The 23,281-nt window shown below is 38.4% G+C and overlaps 1 protein-coding gene across 1 annotated transcript in view; it reads left to right on the plus strand.

The window, feature by feature from the left end:
* Positions 1–23,281, plus strand: part of ARID5B (AT-rich interaction domain 5B) — a 179,783-nt gene that overhangs the window by 16,538 nt on the left and 139,964 nt on the right. The window contains exon 3 of the mRNA XM_015088330.3: positions 14,784–15,009. Within this exon, the coding sequence (XP_014943816.3) occupies positions 14,784–15,009 (226 nt within the window). The remainder of the gene's footprint in view (positions 1–14,783; positions 15,010–23,281) is intronic.

Raw genomic sequence — 23,281 nt, forward strand, 5'->3', positions numbered from 1 at the left:
ATTTTTGATGTTATAGATCAGTAATTCAATAGACAGCCAAGCAGGTGTTCAAATCATTCCTGACCCCCCGAATTCCTTAAATGACCCCTCTAAGCAGCAGAGCGAAAACATTCTCAGCATGTCAGAATATTGAGATTCTCAGTTGCCTTAATATTTTTTTGGCCTTAATTTTTTTCTGCCCTTTTTGTTTGTTTGTTTGTTTCTCTTTTTAAGCAAAGAGAAGCCACATCTTGGCCATGAGGATTGGAGGATTGTACGTCTACAGGACCTGCAGATTGTGCTTATAGGTGACAGAATTCTAACTGGTCAGCTGTGTCAAGGGCCTTTAAAAGATGAATCTAGAAAAGGTGGGAGAAGGAAAAGAGAGACAAGGCTTGGGCTTCTCTGGTAGCTAAGGATGTAATACAATACTGCTCTTGAAAAACAGTTCTATTTTTAAACAGAGGCCTTTTGACTGCAAATTTTTATTCTATTCAATTCACCCAGTATTTATTATTATACCCACAGTTCTGTGGGGGTGCTAACAAGACGAGTAATATCGGCCCTTCTCCCTCTACTTGCTTAGAGGAGATAAAACAAAGTTAGCAACATACTTAGTAAGATTATCTTTTGCTTTGCCCCTTCCATCCAGAAAGGTATGCTCATATTGTTAAGTAGTTTTCTTAGAAATTTCTGTGGGTACTCCCCAAAAAGAAAAGATCTCTCATATGGGCAGTTGTGTCAAGATTTAGGCAGTTGCATGTAGTCTTTTACCACTTCTTGGCAGAAATTAGTTTAATTTTCAGGCATAGTGAAAATTGGTATTTAAGCAGTTTGTTTCACTGACTGTATTTCATGATCACACAAAAATGCATGAATGTATCCCATATTAAAGATTAGTGTGCCAGTTATCCATTGTTGTATAATAAGTTACCCCAAATTTTGTGTCTTCGAACATCATTTATTATATGTATTATTTAGCATTTCTGTAGATCAGGAGTCTGGGCGAAGCTCATTTGGGTGCCTCTGGCTGGGGGTGTGGGGCGGAGGGAGAGGGTGGGCTTGGGGGGTGGTTCTCAAACCTGTTGCAGATCCCGCCTGGGCTATACTCATCTCAGAGCTCACTGAGGTAAGACCTACTTCTGAGCTCACTCACTTGCTTCTCCATGGACCAGTTCCCAACATGGCAGCTGACTTTCCTCTCAGTGGGCAAGTGGAACAGAGGCCACAGTCCTTTTGTAACCTAATCACAGAAATGATATGCATCACCTTTGCCTAATTCTGTTTGTCAGCTGATGTGCAGCCCACACTCTTGGGAAGAGGATTACTCAAGGGCATAAATCTGGGAGGTGGGCATCATTGGGAGCCAGATTAGCCATCAACGATGGAACCAGTCATTTTAGCATGAGGCTAGTCAATGAGGGTTGAAGGATATTCTTCTTACCCTGTCTAGCTCTTATTACGTATTCTCCCCGGGTGGCTCCTTCCAAACACCTCCTCGCTCTTCTGGGCATTTAATTATAGAAGGCATACATGGTAGACAGCAGATTGCTTTAATCTTTTAAAGATTTGTTAGTCTTAGAGCATGTCAACAAGCCATATTGGGTCTTTCTTAAACCTAACATCTTGATCAGTGAATTTGGAGAGTTTTGCTGGAAAGGGCATTGTGTCTGGTGTGATGATAAGTCTGCAGAGGGAAGGGGAAGGAGGCCCCTATAGCTGGTATAATTACACAGGCTCCTTACTGCCTAAGAAAATAGGTATGTTTCATGCACAGTGGTTGAGGATGGGCATTAAATTAGGTTGGTATATGTCCATGTAAACACCCAAATGAGAGGGATTGTTGTCCCAGTTTGTGTCTCTAACGTGTGTCTACAGGAGATGAACATGTTCTAGCTACCCTTCAACCCTGTGCATATGTCAGAGACTTGCATCTTGTAAATTCTGTGGAAATCAGCTATTTCATGGAAAAACTTTCATGGAGGATGCAACTTTGTTTTCAACACAGTGTTCAAAACATACAAATGTAGGGGCTCCTGGGTGGCTCAGTCTGTTAAGCATCAAACTCTTGATCTCAGCTCAGGTCTTGATCTCAAGGTCCTGAGCTCAAGCCCCGTGTTGGGCTCTGCACTGGGTGTGAAGCCTACTTAAAAAAAACAAAAACAAAAACAAAAAACAAAAATAAAAACAAAAAAACAGGGACACCTGGGTGGCTCAGTCAGTTGAGCATCAGACTCTTGATTTCTGCTCAAGTTATGATCATACAGTGCATGAGATTGAACCCTATATTGGGCTCTGCACTGACAGCACAGAGCCTGCTTGGGATTCTCTCTCTCTCTCTCTCTCTCTCTCTTTCTCTCTCTCTCTCTCTCTCTGCCCTTTCCCCCACTCTCTGTCTCTGAAAATAAGTAAACATTTTTTTTAAAAACAAGAAAACCCATACATATGTAGGCATTAAAGTTTTGAGGAAAAGGTGGCATAAAGAAAATTTTGGTCAATTTTTAACAATGGAAATTGATTTATAATGCAGCTTCCATGCTAAACCTACTGGAAACTTGGAGAAAAGGAATCTGGATTCAAATTTAGAAGCATGCAACTGTGTTGTTTGTGTGTGTGTGTGTGTGTGTGTGTGTGTGTGTGTTTAACCTTTAGTTTGACATTTCACCATGTTCCCCGCAGTGCCTGTGTATCCTCTGTTTCTTCTGCATGCAATGTCCTGGGTTCTTCTCCCTCCTCCTCTCACCTCCTAACCTTGCTAGCTCCTTCTATTCCTTAGGGTCTCAGCAGAGAGAACTCCCCAACCACTCAATTTGAAATCATCCCCGGTTCCACCCCTTGTCTTTCATTATTGCCTCTTCTAGGTTTTTTACTTCCTATTTTGTTTATTATCTAGCTCTTCTGCCCCACCCCTCTCTCTCCCTAACACACACGCGTGCACACACACACACACACACACCCCATACACACCATACACTACACACCATACTTAATCACTGTAGGCTCCAGGAAAGTAGGGGGTTTTGTCTGTGTTATTTCTGACTATAACCCCAATGCCTGACACATAGTTGGTGCTCATTAAATATTTGTTGAATGAATGAACATGAATGAAATAACTTATGACAGTTTCTCAAATAAATCACGTTTAGCTGAGGGCTATTGTTTACTGTCTACCCACCCCCAAAACTGGCATCCATGAGTCAGGGGCTTCTTCCCCAGCTGTTCTAGTACCCAGCACAGCTCAGTGTAGATGCACAGAACACTGACAATGGAAGAATGCATGGATTCTCTGGCAAAGGACTAAAAAGGGAAGAACCTTCACTTCTTAGGCGAGAACAGGAGGCCCTGGGCACTGTGGGTTTCTGAAGGGCAGCACCAGTGTCTTCTTCCTCCTCATCTTTCCATGGCTGGTACTCAGTCCAGTGCTTGGCACAGAGCAGAGTCAACACAGGTTAATTGGATCAGATTGAGTTGAGTTAGGGAAAAGCTCTAACAAAATCTCTCCTGACCATAACCCAGTGTGCTCAGCTTGTGAATACTCCCGTGAAGGTGGCAAGGATGGTTCCTTCTGTATTCCCTTCTGCAACTGTTTTGTCAGAATGCCCAGAAGCATTCATTCGTCCATTCATTTATTCATGCATTCATTCACTTCCTCATTGCACTCAGGAGCGTGCTGGGTACCAGAAGTCATGGAAGACTATGCAGGTTTCAGAAAGCTTACCTTGAAGAAAACTCGGGCTTCATTCTCCGGTTTATACAACCTGCCTGAGGTGGCAAAGTAGTTGGAATCAGGCTGTTATAGTTGCTTGGCTCTGTCCTCTGTGCCGGCCTCCACACCACCGGCTTTGAACAGGAGTAGAAAGGTCACCCACTGTGGTTGCAAATTGGCTCTTGCATTAATCCTGGCTTATTCAAAAACACTCAATATTTTTCCAAACTGAGTTTAGAGCTTTTGATTGAAGCCTGAATCATTTACCACGGCAGAGCATATCACCAGTATAGGAAAAACTAGAACTTAAAAATACAAAGCCCCTTTAAGTAATCCAATATAGGATAATTACATTATTAAATAAAGCTGTGGGTCTCAAATTATTCCACTGCCATTGGACATGTAAGGATAATAATGTGAACTGCGCTAAGTGAACAGAGCAAAAAAAATGTTTAACAAGAGGGAACATGTCTAAATCATATGTTTATGTTTAAATAGAGGCTACACAAAACAGGAAGATTTACTTGGTTTCTACATTAAAGTGTTCTAAATAGGCATAAGGCTCTTGGTGCTTCTCTGTGAAGACTGCTCTTCTCATTAATGACAGCAGTATATCAAGACTCCATGCCAGATCACCAAAACCCTGAAGAATTCAGACAGCTTCCACCGTGGTTTGCATATACCAACAGGGGCAAAGGGTTTTTTCTCTTCCTCCTATTAGGGTCTTTCTGAAGTAGAGGCTCTGTTGAACTGTGTACCTGGGCAGGAGACAATGTGCCTGTAAAACTAGGTGGAAAAAGATCAGGAGATGTCAAAGGAATGGTCTGGAGTCATTCGGCATATTAGATCACCTGTGTTGGGTGGTAGTTGGGTTTGGGTTTATTGCTATTAGTTTTGCTTTTATAGAATGTTCTTCTAGGTAACTTACCTGAACTTTAACACTGGAATTGGGCTCATTTATCTCCTTTTGCTTATGTTTTAATGGCCAGAGCTAAGAACATGAGTGCCAAGCTAGTTTTTATTATGGCAACCTGAAAGTAGTTAAAAAAATAGACTGTGGAGTAAACACCCTATCTATTTGGCCAAAGGAAAGGTGGCAGGCTCAACCCCTGACTTCACACATCTTCAGTGGATATCAGATACTTGCTTGTTTAGAGATGAAATATCTAGGACACTGGGATGCATCTTCTTGCTTTTCGTGTAAATGGTTTTTCATCTTAGGGAGGAAAAAAAAAAAGCACATATGTGGTAAATCCAAAAGGAAAGAAGTGAAACTGAGAATTAATGAGATGATATTTCTGGTGCTTTCTTTAGAGATGGGCTTCTGGTCAGGGAGCAGGCTGCAGCCTAACAGGTTTTAGATTAGTGTGTATTAAAAATGTATTTAGGAACATAAAATATTTAGGATTTTTGAATTACTTGTTTGATACGCAAATGCCTTTGGCTATACCATGAAGGATGGTCGCATTACATCTGACAAATCACACCTCAGAGCAGTCTTCTGTTTGCTTACTCCCTCTAATTGTGCCAGGATGGCTTTCCAAAGTTCACTGAGCCACAAGCTTCACCCAAATGTCTGGTGGGAAGGAGGGGGAGGTTGGAAGAGAAGGGGCTGGCTTGGGAAATTGGAACCCAATACACTAATGAGCCTCCATGGCAAATCCATTTCATCATGTTCAGGGAGTCAAACGAAACCTTAGCACATACTTGAGAAGATATCTTCATCACTCAGACAACAGAAAATTCTTTGCATTTTTAAATAACACATGAATGGCAATTTCTGCCATCTTACTTTGGGGACAAGAACACAATACAAATCAAAAATTAAAATCCCTTTTGTTGCAAAATGACTTTAAATCCCACCCCCTTGACCTCCCAGGACACTGTTAGGGGTGAGTGCCCTTGTCCCAGGTGGGAGTAGCATGGATGGAGTATTACTACTGAAAGGGCTATGGGGACCAGTTTGCCAGGGAGACAAGGGTGCTGCCAAATCTGATTTCTGGTTCCACATCAGTTTTCTCGTCTCTAAAATGGGCCTGGGAACACCTACCTCAGATAGTCTTTGCAGAGATTAGAAGAGAGTATGTCTGCTAAATTCACGGATTAGTGTCTGGACAAAGTAAAGCATTTTAGAGTGTTCTGTTCCTCAAGGACTGAGGAGAATGACTTAGAATCCCAGACACTAGTAACTGCTTTTTGCCCTAACTACCCTTGGAGGTAGCCAGCCGTAGCCACAGGGGTATCATTGTTCCCAAAGAATTAAGAGGAGTGAGGAATACACAGGTGACATCTTAATACTGCTCGCTCTCACGCCCTCATTTTCAGTCACAGTGACACGATGTAATAATAGTAATAGCCATTATTTCTTGAATGCCTCCTCTGTGTTGACCATTGTACTGTGATAACTTCAACATCCTTATGACCCAGTGAGGGGAGGGTTTTTTTTAATCTTATTTTCCCCCATTTTTTAGGTTGTTTTTGTTTTTGTTTTCTTTTTTTTAATGTAATCTGTATAACCAACGTGGGACTCGAATTCATGACTCTGAGATCAAGGGTCACATGTTCCACTGACTGAGCCAACCAGGAGCCCTGCCCAATTTTTCAGATGAGACCTTGGCAAGATGATGTTATGTCTCAAGCTTAATGTGGACATTCAACCTAGTACAGCTGTGTTTGGCTGGGTCAGCCAGACTCAGAAGGCTGTGCTTTCTAAGTATCCCTTAGTTTCTCCCAACATGGAACATCCAGAGATGGTTTCCATTAAAATCGGTGTTTTTTGTCTGCTTTAGGCACAGCACAGTCCTTGGTTCCTTGGGAAGTACAAGAGAAGTAGAAATTAAGCAAAGGTACCTGCCACTAAAAAGTTTCTGCGATGCAGGCATTGACTGTAGAGAATAGAATTCCATGATTCAGCATCAAATACTGGTGCCTAATAAAGATTTAACATTATGTCAGAGGTAATAAGAACAGTAATTCCCAGTTCGGGGACCAACTGAGTGTTGATATCATTTTATTTTGTCTACTCAGGACATTAAAAAACAGCTGCTACCATCTATTGTCATCCTCATTTCTGAGGAAAAATGGATATTCTAACACCAGATGAAAGGAGGAGGGATACAGTATTAAGTGGAAAGAGTGTGCAGGGGCCCCTCTAGGTCAGCACTGCTTCCTTTTCTCTGCTGTCTGCCCTGTGTCTTTCCCTGGTGTGACTCCAGTAACAGGGCTCCTGGGCCCTGTGGCTTCCAGTGGGGTTTGGCCTTAGAGGTTCCCTGCCAGGACAGGGACAGGAGTGGGGGAGACATGTATTTACTCCCTGTTCTTATCCTGTGAGCTTCCTCCAGGCTGTAGGTGTCCTTCTAAGAAGAGTCACTGCCACTGGGAGAAGGGTCTGCTCTGATTTTGGTAATCATTCACTCCCACTTTGACCCTTTGGCCAAGACGTGATGATAATTGACCTGCCCTAAGCCCAAGTTCCTGTACGATCTCTCTCGAGGTTCCTTTACATCCCACCAACACCTTTGTCATTAGTCCCTTCCTAAAATCTTCCTTGGATTATCATTACACAAGTATTCTATCTATTTCCCACTGGGACCCTAACTGGTACAGAGATGGTCCTTGAAATCTAGCAAATTGAGCTTCGTGAAACGCTGGCTGCATGGTCTTCATTTTTCTCATTTCACGGCTGGCCAGTGAAAACTTCATCTTGTCGACCCACATTACCATTCTGTCCTGCCTGACTTTCTCGGACCTCTGACTGGCAAACACGTGCCTGTAGAGTGAAACCTTTTTACTCACCCTGTAGGTGTCCTGTTCGTGGAGCACATTAATGCCTAACTGGGAGAGTGATCGGCCAGAGAAGTAGGTGCCTAGAATGACAGTTATCTGAGCGGGGCTTGAAAGCATGAGAGTGGCCAACCCAGCCAGGCCCAGTGGTGGCACCTTCTGCCCCTTGCACACCATGGGCACACAGGCCTAGCACAATGGTTAGGGCACAAGCTGATGTGCTTGCACTGGTCTTTCTAAATGTTAACATTTAACAGTTTTTCTTCATTTTTAGCTTCTATCTAGTTGAAAATATCCCACTCTTGGGGAACCAGTTGGACTATTATTTTGGTTTCACGATTTATTTAGCTAACATCACCTGTTGGTATGCTTGCATTCCCGTTTATTGCATTTCAATTGCTACAATGAATATTTTAAAAATCTCGGATGTTTGGGGAAGATTGAGTTGAATATGCTGTGTTTTCTTGTTCTCATCCCATCCTCCCCCTGCCAACCCCTCTATATTACACTTATGTGTTCATAATCCTTTAAGCTTTATTAACATAGCTGAATATTGTTCTCCTAAGCAGTGATTGGTTATTGGTTACCTCATAGTGTTATACGGAAGGTTGCATTCATTTTCTCTCTTCTGAGGAATGATATAATCATAAAGATAGAGGTTTCTCTGTGTGTGAGAGAGACGTAGAATTAGATAAGTGGCTTAGATAAGTTGGGAGTTCAAATCTCTCTCATGTCACAGCCTACAGGTAAATGGTTCAGGGCTAGTGTGGTGGTTGTGCTCCATGAGGTGGTCCAGAGACCCAACTCTGGGCAACTCCTTTCTGTCTTTTTCCCCTGAGAGATTTGTCCTCATGTGTATGGTCCAAAGGCATATCCATTCCCTTTTAAGGGCATGACTGGGAAGTTGCACACACCACTAATACTCTTTTTTTTTTTTTTTTTTCGGTCAGAACTTGGTCATATGGCTGCACCTGGCTATAAGGGAAGCAGGAAAATGATGTGTTTATTCTGTGCCCAGCAATTTAGCAGTTTATTACAAAAGAATGAAGGAGGGATAGATATTGGGGGAAGCTAGCCACAGTTGGGGGATGTTAAATTTCCCTTGTGTCAGCTAAGATCTTTTCTTACAATAAGTCAAATGGGCTGTGGAGTTCCACTGAGCTTGAGCTCATTCTGAGACATCTAAATTGACAACACGGGGCTGGAATCTAGATGAATTTTTGGAACCAAACTGGAAAGTAGTCATAGGCTTAAAGGTAAATATTGGAATTCCCATGGAGAATATGCAGAGAAAGAAGATCTAGACCCAGACTGCATCTAAGGATATATGTTTCCTACATTTTCCCAGTAGGGAGATGGAAAAAGGAAGAAGAAAAATTGAACAAAGCAAAGAAATGTATGGGTGGTAGATGCTGGGTAGGTGTTCTTCCTGGATCCACTGAGTTTTTGTACATCTCATGAGCAGAGCCTTTGACTGTTCTGGACTTCCCTTTCAAGGATGCTTATGTAATGAACAGCCTTGGAAGACAGAGCTAGTGTCTCCAGCACAGAGGGCAGGCATAATCACTGCCCAGTATTAAAGATTTGGGTTCCCTCCGCTCAGGGTCTCACTCCTATAATGCACCCCACTGCCTGTGCAGGTATCATCTAGCTCTCTTGGCATCTCATTTTGGGAATTAGGTATTGGAGAAGCAACACAAACATGATCCTTTCACTGCAGCTATTGCTGTAAGCAATAAACCATTCTTTGTCTCTGACCAGGAGTCTTGTGTCCTCTGCCAGCATCCATGGAACTGTGGCAGGACAACTTGTAAGATTGAAAGTAGAGTAAAATCTTAGACTCTTCACAGTTCTTAATAAGAGGATGAGTTTCATCAAAGGTAGGGTTGTTCATTATCAAATGCCACTAAGAGGTCAAAGAAACCAAAGAATAAGAAAAGGTCTTGGTTTCACGATACAACACAATGGTTCTCAAAGTTTTTGGACTCAAGACCTTTTGCACTCAAATTACTGAGGACGCCGAAGAGCTTTTGTTTATGTGGGTTGTATCTATTAATATTTACTGCATTGTAAGTCAAAACTAGAAATAACTTAAAAATTCTTGGTAACTTATTGAAAACTGAAAATAAAATGACATCCATATGTAAAAAAAATCCAAAAAAACAACAACCCTGAATGTTAAGCTGAATCTCAAACTTTATTCAAGATTAAGTCAAAATGGATCATACTTCTATACAACTTTGGGAAGAAAACATAGAAGCTCTTTGTGACCCAGGATTAGGCAAAGAGTTCATAGGTGCAACAGCAAAGCCACGATTCAAATAAAACAGCTGATCGATTGGACTTAGCCAAAATTTAAAACTTTTGTTTTGTTGAATACACAATTAAAAGAATGGGAAGACAGCTACAGAATGGGAGAAAATATTTTCAAAACACATATCAGACAAAAGACCTGTATTCAGTACATACAAGAATTCTCAAAACTCAATAGTCAGAAAATAAACAGCCCAATTTGAGAAATGAGCCTGAAGACCTCAACCCACACTTCACCAAAAAGGATATACGGATGAAAAATTAACACCTGAAAAGATGTTCAACATCATTAGTCATTAGGGAAATGAAAATTTAAAACATGATGAGAAGCCACTGCATTTATATTATGATAGCAATAATAAGTTAATTAACAAACCCAGTATCAAGGGCTGGCAAGGATGAGAAGCAACTGGAAATCTCATCCATTGCTGGTGGGAATGCAAAATGGTAAAGCCACTCTGGAAAATGGTTTCTACAAAATTAGATATACACTTACCCAGTAGTTCCTCTCCCAAGTATTTATTCTAGAGAATTGAAAATGTATGTTCACACACACACACACACACACACACACACACACACACAAAACCATCTGGTTATAGCAGCTCTATTTGTAATTCACAAAGTTGAAAACAACCCAGTGTCCCTCAATGGGCGAATGGATGAATAATTTTGGGACACATCCATATCATGAGATACTACTCAGCAGTGAAAAGGAACAAGCTATTGATACATACAGCAACATGGATGGATCTCAGAGGAATTATCCTGAGTGAAAGAAGTAATCTCAAAAGATTTCAGATGGTATGATTCAATTTATACGACATTTGGAAAAGAGAAAAAAGATAGCGAGAACAGATCAGTGGTTGCCATGTGGTAAAAGTCATAGAACTATACATCAAAACAGGAAATTTTACTGTAAGCTAATTTAAAAAATAAGAACAGCAATATAAACCCATTATATATATTTGCCACATTTTTATGGAAATTAACCATATTTTCAAAAACAAAAAAAAACAGTGGCATTGTTTTACATTTTTATAAGCTCTTTACTGTCTAGCTTAATAGAGACAGCTGGATTCTCATATCTGCTTCTGTATTTACTCTCTTGCCTTACCGTATGTCATATAGTCTCTGGAAAACCCCACTATACACTTGAAAGAGAATAAGACTGCAAAAAGCAAGTAATGTCTTAGTATTATTATGATCTTTGTTTTGATTCTATGGACTACCTGAAATAATCTGGGGGATTACCCAGGGTTCCTGGACTACACTTTGAGAACCACTGACACAATACACTGTCCCAAATTTCAGTAATTTTCATGCATCTTGACTTTTTTTTTTTGGCTGTACCCACATGTCCTGTGTTTACTTAATGGTTTAGTTCAAATTGACCTATTTTTTAACTTAAATTTATTTAAAGAGGAAACATTCTAAATCTCCTGTAAATGGAAAATCAGTACCACTTTCCCATAAATGAAAAGTAACCACAAAAATAAATAAGCAATGAGTAACATATATATATATATATATATATATATATATATATATATATATATATATATATATGTAAAGTTTACCCGTGAGCCATCTAAACTCATCTCTGCAAGGACTCAGGACAATGAAAATGGGAGTTAATACTGACGTACCACTCATTTATGTTAGCCCATTTAATCCTCAAAATTACCATAAGAGGTAAATAGTATTATTATCCTTTTTTTCTACATACATACAAAATCTTGAAGCACGGGGAGGTTAAAGAAGTTTCTCAGTGTTCCATGGTGAATAAATTGCAGACCTGGGATTTAAACCCAGGCAGAAGGCTCCTGAGTCCAGGATGAATACTCTGTGGGCAGATAGGAAACCTGGGTTTTTGTCTAAGTTCTATTGGAAGTTGGTATGAGGATATGTCATAAAATGAAGGAGGTGGAATAAATCAGGGTGTGCAAGTTTAAATGTTGATTGGCTGTCCGGGGGGCCAGGCAGGTAAGGCAACAGGGAGTGATGGGGTCAGTGGTCAACTCGAGATCTCGCATCTTATCTAAAGAAAGCAACCACTTCCAACTGTTTGGGGGGACGTTTTTGTTTGTTTGTTTTGGCAGAGATATCATTTTATTTTACTATTTCATTTCATTTTATGAAAAGATGGACGTCTGGATACCTTGTGCAAAGTTTTCCGATTTTTAGAACATGTGCAGAGGCCGGCAATACACAGGCAGGCTAATTCATGACTAGATCCTTTCCTCTGACATAGAGGATTCCGTGATTCAAAAAGCTGTTTTTTATACAGTGGTAGACACAAAATCCAAATTACAGAAACAAGCCGTTTAAAACAATGATGAAAGGGGATATGGGCTCCGATAGCATCTCAACACAGCCTACATAAATATTGATCGGGAACTGGGTTAATTGAAAAGCCAAGGTACATTAATAGAATAACAAAGTGTATTTCTTTGTGTTCCTTTTGTGTTGTATTAGAGTAAATCAGCAATATTTATCCAGTGCTAATTCTCGGTTTGCAGAGAGCTAATGTAATCATGAGATGAGCTTATTGAAATTCTTTTCTTAGACATAGAGGCTTGCCCGAGAACGGCGTGTATTAAGAACTTTAGTCAAAGCTTGCTCAGAATAGTAAATACGAACATGTGATTTATGCCATTGTGTGTACAAAGCAATGTTTCCTGAGACATTTTCTATATATATGTTAGCTGTTTTGTTTTTTGGGCTGGTCTGCTGCTTCCCCCTCCTCCGCTTATCAGATTTCCTTCTAAATCCTGGCATTTGACAATGTTGCAGGGCCAGTTTCTCTGTGAATCCACAGTAAAACATACTGGTGGTTTCACAATTAATCCAAACTTGGGTTTATGGCTTATGTGTGTTTATGTGAATTCCTGCATTTGTTTTTATATATGTGTGTATATTCATAAAGTCTGTTTCTGAGAGAGAGAAAAGGAGGGAGAATAAAATCTATAGACTGAATCTTGAAAGATGGGTTTATTCATCAATGACATCATAAGGATTGTATTTTCTCTTGGTTAATAAACTGTTTGTTTGGCGGGCGTTGTAAGCCAGCCAGCGCTAGTCATGCCATTTCTTGGAAAAGATCTGAAGTAACTGGTAATTGACATGATAATCATTTGATCATAGCGCTATTTGAAAATAACACTCATCTCCAAACTTGTCTCTTCTAAGGAACCATATTTGGTAACATTGTTGCCAAATTCCATCTTTGCCAATGTTGAGTCTTCTATACCATGATACTTAATTATTTTCAGTATATTCTAAACTTGATTTCTGGTGTGCCCTGTCCAGAAGCTGTTCCCATATGCTTTGAAACAATATCCAGCCTGAATTTTCATTCTGACATTTAATAATCACCATGTAATAGCTATAAAATGCGTGACAACTACAGATCTTTTATTTCAAGAGGATGGTGTAGTGAATCTGAGTGAAATCATCCATTGAAATGGTACTTTGTAATATGCCCCATTGTTTATAAAGTATTGAATTTTTTTTTTCAGGAGCAAAGGATAAAAACAGTTTCCACTTTGGGTCCCATTCAGGGGAAGTTCATATTTAATCATGATAAGAGAAAGGACTCCATTACGAAAGTTTTACTTTTCATTTTTGATAGAGTATTTATTTTGCTGCTGCCTAACAAACTTTGTTCTCAGAAGCAGCTTGGAACTGGATGAGGAAAAGTGAAATTTTAGATCCTACCTTAAAACATTTTTAAAAATGAAATCCAGGGTTTCTCATTGTGTGAAGCTTATCTTAATAAACCCTTTTTTGTTTGCTTTGGAGTAACGTGTGCAGTACTGTGTGTGTGTGTGTGTGTGTGTGTGTGTGTGTGTGTGTGTGGAGGTGGGGGGCGGGAAGGAGGAAAGAGTCATGTTTAACAGCAAAATTAGCCAAAATCACTTGTGAATTCCTTTTGTTTAATAGCTTAGAGACATCTTCCTGTTGTTGTTTGTCAAAAATATTTCTAAGATTTTGTAAGCTTAGGGGTTTTCACAGCTAAGCTTTTCTTCAGAAATGTGAAGTAAAAGAAATGAAAGAAGTCAGTTCAAGTTGAAATGTCAAATGCTTCAAATAATTTAACTTAAAACCCAGTGAGATGATCTTAAGCTTTTTCCAAGGAATCTTTGGATAGGAGAGGCCTTCCTTTGCTCCATGGATGGATCTCTATTAAATATCTTGCTAGATTAATTCTGAGTCAGAAAAGTTGGTTGTTTCCTGGAAGCAATTAGGGATGCTTAAAATTCAAATTTATGATCCATAGGAGAAACTTAAGTTTCAACTACTTTTCTTAGATTCAAAGGCTTTCTCCTCACTCACCCTCTCTCTTCTTACCCCATATGTATTAAAAGAAAAAAAATCAGTTCATTTCTCAACTTACAAAGTTTTTAAGAAACATGAGAATGTGTAAGTTTCTTTCAGTGGGAAGCACATAACATTTATGAAGTATTTCTTTTGGGATTACATCACAGTTTTATTTAATTTTTAGGACAAAAGTTAAATTCAATATTTGTGTATAAGCCAAGGGAAAATGTACCATAAACATAGGAATTTGGGGGTGAGTCAGAGTTCCAAGAATCCCAGATTTACTTAGACCATTTATATAGAGACAGGCTAACCATTAGTCACCTAGTTCTCGCTTTTTACTTTTGCAATTAACTGCACCAAAAAATTAGCTTTCACCTGAGTGGTCAGATAGGCAGCATGGGCTTTGGCAGCTAGCATTAAAAATAGCTATCAGAATTACTGCTCTAATCATATAACAAATATATCTTATAAATTATTTTTCAACTAGACAGCTATCAGTGAAAACCCATTGAACTGAAGCGAGCTATTAAAGATACTCTGTCACCAAAAAACACATTGTTTGCTCGTGTAGGGCTAAACCACTCAAATGGTATTTCAGATGGGCTTTGTTGAAAATTTGTCATTTGCCTCTCAACCACCAATAATAGTTTTGTTCTCCCCTGACCACCTCTTGTAGGATGAAGTCATTGCTGTTTCCGAAAAGGTAATCGTGAAGCTTGAAGACCTGGTCAAGTGGGTACATTCCGATTTCTCCAAGTGGAGGTGTGGCCTCCAGGCTGGGTCGGTGAAAACCGAGGCCTTGGGAAGGAATGGACAGAAAGAAGCCCTGCTCAAGTACAGGCAGTCAACCCTCAACAGTGGGCTCAACTTCAAAGACGTTCTCAAGGAAAAGGCTGACCTTGGTAAATAGAATTTGTACTTCCAAATCTAACGTGTGGGCGGATACAGTAACCTACTTTTTTTTTTTTTTTTTTTTTTTTTTTTTTTGGTCACAGACTTTTCTGGAAATCCTGCCATATATATAATTTTACATATAAAATTTCTTTAGCCTCAAAGGGTCCTCGGAACACCTTATGGGCACGTAGTCTGGGTGTGTAAGGGATGGGTATTACCTGCCAGATCACAGGGCCTTCTTGGCGTGGAGCCCTGTGCTAGAACCTGTGGGATAGCACACGTGACCTCAGGCAGCTTCCACGTGGTGTCAAGGCGTGAGACTTAACTAGGACACCTGAAATAGAACTAGTGAAGAGTTTAAATATTTGTTCTAAGTAGATAGTATGACATCTATTAATACCATGTCAGAATTTCATGTTTTCATGTTGGGTGGAAAATGAAGTGAGGAAGAGAGGCGAGTGACTTCATGTGGAGCAGGAGAGCAGTGTCAATGCGGGGAAGCGTGGCGACTCGTGGCGTAGGTTTCCCTGGGCTTTTAGCATTCGGAGATCACCATGAACATATTTTTTTCTTTCCTTCCCTCCCTTATTCCACTATGAGTTTAAAGGAGAACTTGAGATTTGGAGTAGTTATTCTAATTAGTGTTCGAATCCTGACTCTCCTGCTTATTGGCCGTGTTTTCTGGGCAATTTGTTTAACCTCCTAGCCTCGGTTTCTCTATGTGAAAAATATGAGAACTTTACAGGGTCACTGAGATGTAAGATACAAAGGGTTTCGGACCGTGATGACTGGTATATAGGAGGGGCTCCATAATTAATTCTATTGCTTTTTCTTAACAGTTTCTTCTCCAGTGCCTTTTTGTGCCCTTTTCTTGTGTTTTGGTGTTTTTTTTTCCTCTTGTTTGTACGTCCCTCTGGCATTCAGTGACTTACTCTTCTAACATTGCTCAAGACCAAAGTTGTTGACCTCTGATTTAGACTCGTTATTTCCTCTTTAGGCAAAGAGGAACTTCACTTTTAACATATTAAGGCATCTTTTTCTTTCATTCTGGCACAATGCTGATTTTCATAGCCCTATTTTATGCCTTAATGTGACAACTTCCTGTTTTTTTTTTTTAACCTAGGATTTAACTATTACGACAAACCTAGACGATTTATTTAATTGACATAAAGAGACTACATAACAACAGTAACTGTCTTTCATGGGATTCTGATTTGTGATGAGCTGTACTGTGCTTTGGGACTCATATTAATATTTTCTTGCAGTTTGAATCAATGACCAACAGTTTCCTGTCATCTTTTGGTAGATGTCAGGCAGTAATATTTTGGACATGGCGGCCTGTCATGTGTACATTTAGAGAAAATTATTTAATCTGGTGGTTTTATATTAAAGCCAATAAATTGATTTCTTAAACTTCCTATATATTCTGTTACACGTCCCAATTTTATGAACACACAAATGACCAGTCTTCTGACCTGTGCTAATGCTGAATAATAATACATCTGTTGTATTCTTTTCCTAATGTATGATCTAAGTTGTATTGCTATTGTCTTATGTTTTCCTTAACATTAAAATGTTTCTTTTGTTCGTTTGATTTTTTTTTTTTTTTAGTTATGGAATATACTGTTACTAATAAAAAACTAAACAGGAAACCCACAGGGGACAAAAGGATGTGTAGATGGTTAAGCTTCTTGTTGCACATATAAACAAGAGTATTTATAGTGGAACTGTTTTCTGTTTAAAATTGATAGTTTATTAATGAATATGAAAAGAAACTCAATCTCTTAATTCTAACAAAAGATTTAGAGGGTTTGATCTTAGTGAATTCTAAAAAATGTCCATGACCTATTTTTTAATAACTGATTTCAGAAGAAATTGATTTATGGTGAATATTCAAATTACTTAGTGGTGTTTTAACTCTAGCTGTTCATTAGACTCACCAGGGGAATTTTGAAAATAATACTGATTGCTAAGTCCAGCTTCCCCAAATTCTTCATTCAGTGAGATTGAGACAAGGCCAAGGAATGTGTACTGATAAAAGACTTTCTAGGTGATTCTATTTTTTTTTTTTTTTTTTTTTGGTCTCATTTGGGAACAGCACTACAATTAGTGCTGAAGAAGGGAAAATAATCAACAGGAGATTTGATTGGGAGGCTCTCCTCTGGTGAACAAGAAACACCATGTACTTTTCCTTTCTTTGTTTTTTAATGTAAAATACCCCTTTAAGGATAGAATTTGGGGCCTTGAAATTCTACTCAGTTGGTATGAACTGTGGGGAATTTGAGACAAATAGCTTTTGTAATTGGAATGCACACTGTGTTGTAATAATGTGGAAAGAGAAACAAAAACTTTCCTTAATGTAATGAGTTTCCATTATCTGCCTGATCTAAGGTTTACAAGTCTACATTGTTAGGATTTATATTGGGGAGATAGGGGGTGTCATTTGCTGTACGCATTCCTGTCCCAGCAACTTTCTCTTCAACCTCTCTCTTCCTTTCTCTGTCTGCAACATCAAAATATTTGTTGTCTGTACTTTTCTTTCTGCACAGTGGTTTTCTTATCTCTCTTTCTCTTGGCCACACTGAAACCACTTCCAATACCACATTGTTAATGGAAGTTCACACACTTATTAGGTTTTTCCTTCTGTAGAACACTTCCAACTCCTCATTGTTCTTACCAAAGAAAGAAGATGAACTCTGAGATTACTTAAGACCCCCCCTTTTTTTTTTCTGGTGGAAGTAAGCAAAGAATGGAAAGATCTCACCTTTCTGTGGCTAAAATAAAACTCCAGTACGTTATTTTTTTAACTGAAGTATTTCATCACGTTAAAACATCAATAACAACATACTAATTAGGTTGATTCTTAAAGAAGGGATTCTACCATCTAAAAGCTAATTAAGGAACTCTTCTTGCTCAACGTTTAGGTAGAATAAGCTCCCTTTAATCCCGGTTTGTGTCACTTCCTGTCCCTCTCTGAATAGTAAAAAAAACAAGAATGTTCTCACAAATGTGTGTCTGCCAACAAATTAATACTCCGCAAAGAGAAACTCTGCCCCAAATGGCAGCTTCCAATAACTGCTCTGATTCAAACCACAGTTCTTATTTTTTTTTTATCCCCTTCCCCTTTAAGGACAATATTTGCGGATATCATGTTTGCTTTTTACAAAATCTCTGCAGTTTTCGTTTAAGATTCTAAATGGCTGGTGATAACATGACACATCTAGGTAGTGGGAAAGACAACAATCTTCAAAAACACTCCTGAGATGTGTTGCAGCGCCTTCGTCCCCTTCCCTCCTCTTTGTCCTTTTCAAAGAAAGAAAGTTCAGTATGAAACCAATTCAAATTATGACTTTACTCAGTGAGATGTTTTACCTTCTGTCAGTTTCATACTGAAGTTTATAGAAAAAGAAAAAGAAGAAGAAAGAACTGTGTTAAAATAGAAGGGTTAAGGAATGTATTATTCATAAGCATAACGAACACAGGAACCTGTTTTTCCAGAAGAATCGGGTTGATTAAATCATTCACTACACAAGCTTCTAGTTATTTATTTTTGTCTTTAGAATTACAGTACTTAGCTTTTGTAATAAAGTGGACTTGATACCCATATTTGGTATGGCAGTTGGAAGTAGTCAAATGAAGAATTATTTCATTTTACGAAATTTTTAGCAACTAAGGAATATAAACACTATCAGTTAAACATAGCAAACTTGCATTTTTTATTCCTTGGGCTATAGTTTGAAAAAAAATCAAATTATTTTATATAACACTGCTTCTTACAGAGTTCCTTTAAGTGAAGTATGAAAGCTGCAGAGTAAGCTTTATTGGCCTATAAATATGTCATTATAGTTGGACTACATTTATATGCTTTGGATTGTTGTTTAAGCCAAGAAAATATGTCTCTACAGGTTGACTTTTTATTGAAACCCTTTGAGGCATACAACAGAATGTATTTTAGGCCAAGGTTATTAAAAGAGCATTTTTATTTTTTTGCAGCAGACTCATTGTCAATTATGCTGCCACAAACTGTCTGTGGATGGGCAGTTATAAATGGTTTCATCTCCAAATGTGTCTCTAGAAAAAGAAAGAAAAGATAGAAGCATCTGAGCTGAAATTGAGAAGAGAGACCAAAGGATGTGGGTGTGGGTACAGCTGAATTTAATGATGGGGGTTCCCTCAGTTCAATTTCTGTTTCTAAAGGCCCATCAGATTGAGAAAGTGTGGCTTCCCCTGTCCCTTCTGGTGCTTGGATTTTACTGTACTCTGGGGAATAAACAGCAAGGTGGTTGAAAGAGCAGTGGATGGGAGGTCAGGAGACTCTTGGCTCTACTTGTCCTGTAGATCTGTCACTCGCTGGAACAGTCTGCAGGTGTTTGTGCCTTCAGGTTCCTTGGATGTAAAATCGGTGTAATAGTGTGTACCTTGCTTTATCTCCCTGGATTTTTGAGAAGGTCAACTGGGGACTAATTAGTTAGTGTCAATGGCAGCATTTGTGATACTGAAGTCCTAGTATTTTCACCATGTTACTGTGAGAAGGAGGTTCTATATGATAGGGAGCTATGTGGTATGATATTAGTTTATTTGTCCCTTTTGAACTTCCTGAATCATGTGGTCTAGTGTTTAGGGCAGGGTTTATTCTCATTACTGTCTGCCTCAATAGAAGACGGTTATTAAAATCCTTCTGGCCTTTGCTTTAATATATTATATATAATATATATTATATATGTATTTATTTATATATTATATATAATGTGTATTGTGTATATATAATATGCACATATATTACATATTAAATAGATTACATATTATATATTAAATATATATTATGTGTATATGTATAAATGTATATAAATTATGTGTGTATATATAATGTATATATATTATATGTTGAATATATAATATATATTAAGTATATATATTATAAATATATACTATGTATATACATTATGTATACATGTACATATGTATATATATACATATAAATTATGTGTATATTAAATATAAAATATATGTATGTATTTGTAAGTTTCTTTACATATAGATTTTTTTTATGTTGTATAACTTTTTTCCTTTTGATAATTTTGTCAAAATAAACTGGGCCATTAAGTGCCCAGTAGTATAAATGACTTCTCTAGTACTTTTAGTTAGAAATTAACTATACTGCTTGGAAATCTTGGAAGCCTTGTGTTTCAAATGGTTATTTCAGATCACTTTTGAGTTTGATGTGTCAAGCTGCTTCCAAGGGTGTGGATTGGGTCATGATTCTTATTCTGCATTGAAGAAAACAGTTTAAATGTCTGCATTATGAAGCATGGTAAGGTGCTGATGGTTTACCATAATGAGGAATTTTCACCTGATACATCTAAGGAACTTGCTAGGATTGAAGACATGCTAATTATTAAGACAGTCCTTTCCTTCCTTCCTCCTTCCTTCGTTCCTAGATGTAAACTTCGTATATTTATTAAACAGTACGTATTTGATGTATTTCATGTACGTATTTGCTGTTTACGTTTTAACTTCCATTGCTGGGTTAGCTGTACTGTTTTCCCTAAGGTAGAAACTTGTGAAGTTTCTTAGATGGTATATTGTTGAATTTTTCTATTCATGAATATCATAAGGAATCCCTACGGAAGGACCCCTTCACTGAAACAGATCTGGCCTTTATAGTAGCCTTGAGTTCAAAATAGAAATCAATTACATATGGAGCCTATCAGAAATTTGTAAAGGTACTTTCTAAAGGAGTTTCTCACAAGGCCTTCTGACAGTATTGTTGTGTGAACCACACATTCTTTAAAGAAACTCATCATGGCACAGTTAACACTACAGAAGTATGCTGTCAAAGGGCCAACATGGCTGTTTCCTCAAGGTTACTTCATGCCACTGTAAAGTGACAGCCCAAAGGACCTTTGACAGGAGTGAGTTCATACTTCCAAGAATCTGTATCCAAGATGTTCAAAGCTTTAGAACAACTTAATGATGGGATATTTTCTATGGATCTAGGAAGACATCAGGGAGATTACTTCATTTCATTTCAACGTTAAAATTCAGCTTGCCCACGTAATCAAATAGTTGAACGTTGTCCTGCAATAATGGTAGAATGTGTGTGTAAGAAGTGTCTTGAAAAAATGACAGTCATGTATTTTGTCTGCACTTAGCCATCTTGGCTGTTCCTGCTGGAAAGGAAGTCTGCAAAATCTAACCATGTGCGAGCCAGTCAGCAGCTAGTCATGGATATTGCTGTCTAGATATTCGTGTTGCCATCATTCATGAAGGCTCATTCCAAGTTAAGACCCTTTCATTTAGAATTTCTGTTGACTTGTGCATCTTCTAGTGTTTTCTAGAATTATGAATGCTTTTTAGAATTCCAGATTCCTATCTTCTCTTGATAATGGACTGAAGATGGGTAGTCAATAGAAGAGAAATTTGTAGAATTTAAGAGTTTATTCTTTTAAAATTGGAGATCTTGGGGCAAAGGTAGGGGGAAAGACATGAAATTGGAAATTTCAGTGCTATTTTTAGTATTCAGGTTACCAGTATTCACCACTTGGCTACAATGCATGAACAAGGTAAGAAACTCATGCTTTTTTCTAGCTCTTCAGAGAGTCATTAGGCTGGACATTGATGTCGTTGATGTTTCTTCTCCCCTTTCCTTGAAATAGTTCTCAATCCCTATTATTATATTATTATTATATATATACTCTAATATTAGTGTTTATTTGGCTGAACAATCCCATTTTTTTTCAGTTTTTCCCCAGGATGTGGTTTTAAAATCTCTCACCATCCTGGTTACTCATCTTAGGATCCACTTTGGGTGTCCTTTTACACCTGCTTACCCATTGATGTTTTATGAGCTCATCTGTGCTAAGAAACCTAGACCAAAATGAGAGGCGGCTTCCAGTGGAATAGAGACTGATAACATCCTTCAGGCTTGGCAGGCTGCACTGACTAACATATGAGACTCTAATACCAGCTGTATCATCTGGACTTCTACTTCTCAGAGCAAGAAGGAGGGAAAATATGTTATTTAGCCACTATTCCTGAATTTTAGTCACCTGGGTTTTTTTGTTGTTGTTGGTTTGTTTTGGTTTGGTTTAGTTTGGTTTTGTAGTAGTATTAAGTGTAGACTATTATCTAATGAACATCATTGTCAACTAAGATGGCAGGAGTCTCTGTGGCTCAAAACCAGTGCTGTGCTTTTCTAGCTTCTGTTGTTCCTGTAGTTGTGTACTATAGCATTTAAGGTAGCACTTGCCCCAGTTGAGTTTTGCTTCAATAAAGGTCTACAGTTGAATACCAGCTTGGTGTCCAGCTAGTTTAACCTGCTCCAATCAAATAAGATAAAGACCAAGAAGTATTCCCTAAATTATCATATGTGTTATTTGAATGCATTATCATTCTCCCGGACTCCAGCTGTTTTTGCTTTTTCATTTGTTTTCATTTTCTGTTCTTCTGGCATTTGGTCTTTAATCAGATACTCTGTGGTCATGTCTGTGATAAAAAGACCATGATGGGGAAAGCAATCAACCCATAATTTTGTTTTATTATTTCATTGATTTCATTATTTATTATTTCAGTAATAAGAAATGTTAATTTCACAATGAACTATCTGTGATGGTCACCATCTGAGGATAGATAACCAAAGATGAAAGAAATTTAGGTGTGGTCACACACAGAGACACAGAGTGTGTGTGTGTGTGTGTGTGTGTGTGTGTGTGTGTGTGTGTGTATTTATGTATCACCTTTAGCCTGGTTACATATCTGGGGCTACTGGAGAAAGTCTTCTAGGGAACCTTAGCTTCTTGCAAACTCGTTAATTTCTGGTATCATAGATGAATTGATGAACTTGAAGCAATAAATCTTTTTGCATTTGGTGACAGGAGTGCAACATTGACTCTGTGCCTCTAATGTGCTTTAAAAATGAGGTTAGATTCAACAGTTCCCCTTCCAACTGGAGATACATAATGCTTTCCTCCTATTCTTGTAACCCTAAAATGTTTCTGTTTGCTTTCCACCTCTCATCTATTGAGCCTCTGCATGGTTACTGACTGCAGGCTGTTATTATAGCTGCTGTCACGATGGCCTCACCTTGGAGCACAAAGCACATACATCCTATGTGTGAATTGATGTGACTTTTCCAGGGGGTTTTGTGAGCAGATATTTGATTGGGGCATTTAGACTTAATTCTCTTTAGTGTTGACGCTGATTCTTCCAAACAGCTCGTTTATCTTTTAGAGTACTTGAAATGTGAGGTTTTATTGCAAAACATTAATTTTCCTAAATGTC

This window comes from Acinonyx jubatus, chromosome D2, assembly GCF_027475565.1.
Source record: "Acinonyx jubatus isolate Ajub_Pintada_27869175 chromosome D2, VMU_Ajub_asm_v1.0, whole genome shotgun sequence".
In the NCBI taxonomy this organism is placed as follows: Eukaryota; Metazoa; Chordata; class Mammalia; order Carnivora; family Felidae; genus Acinonyx; species Acinonyx jubatus.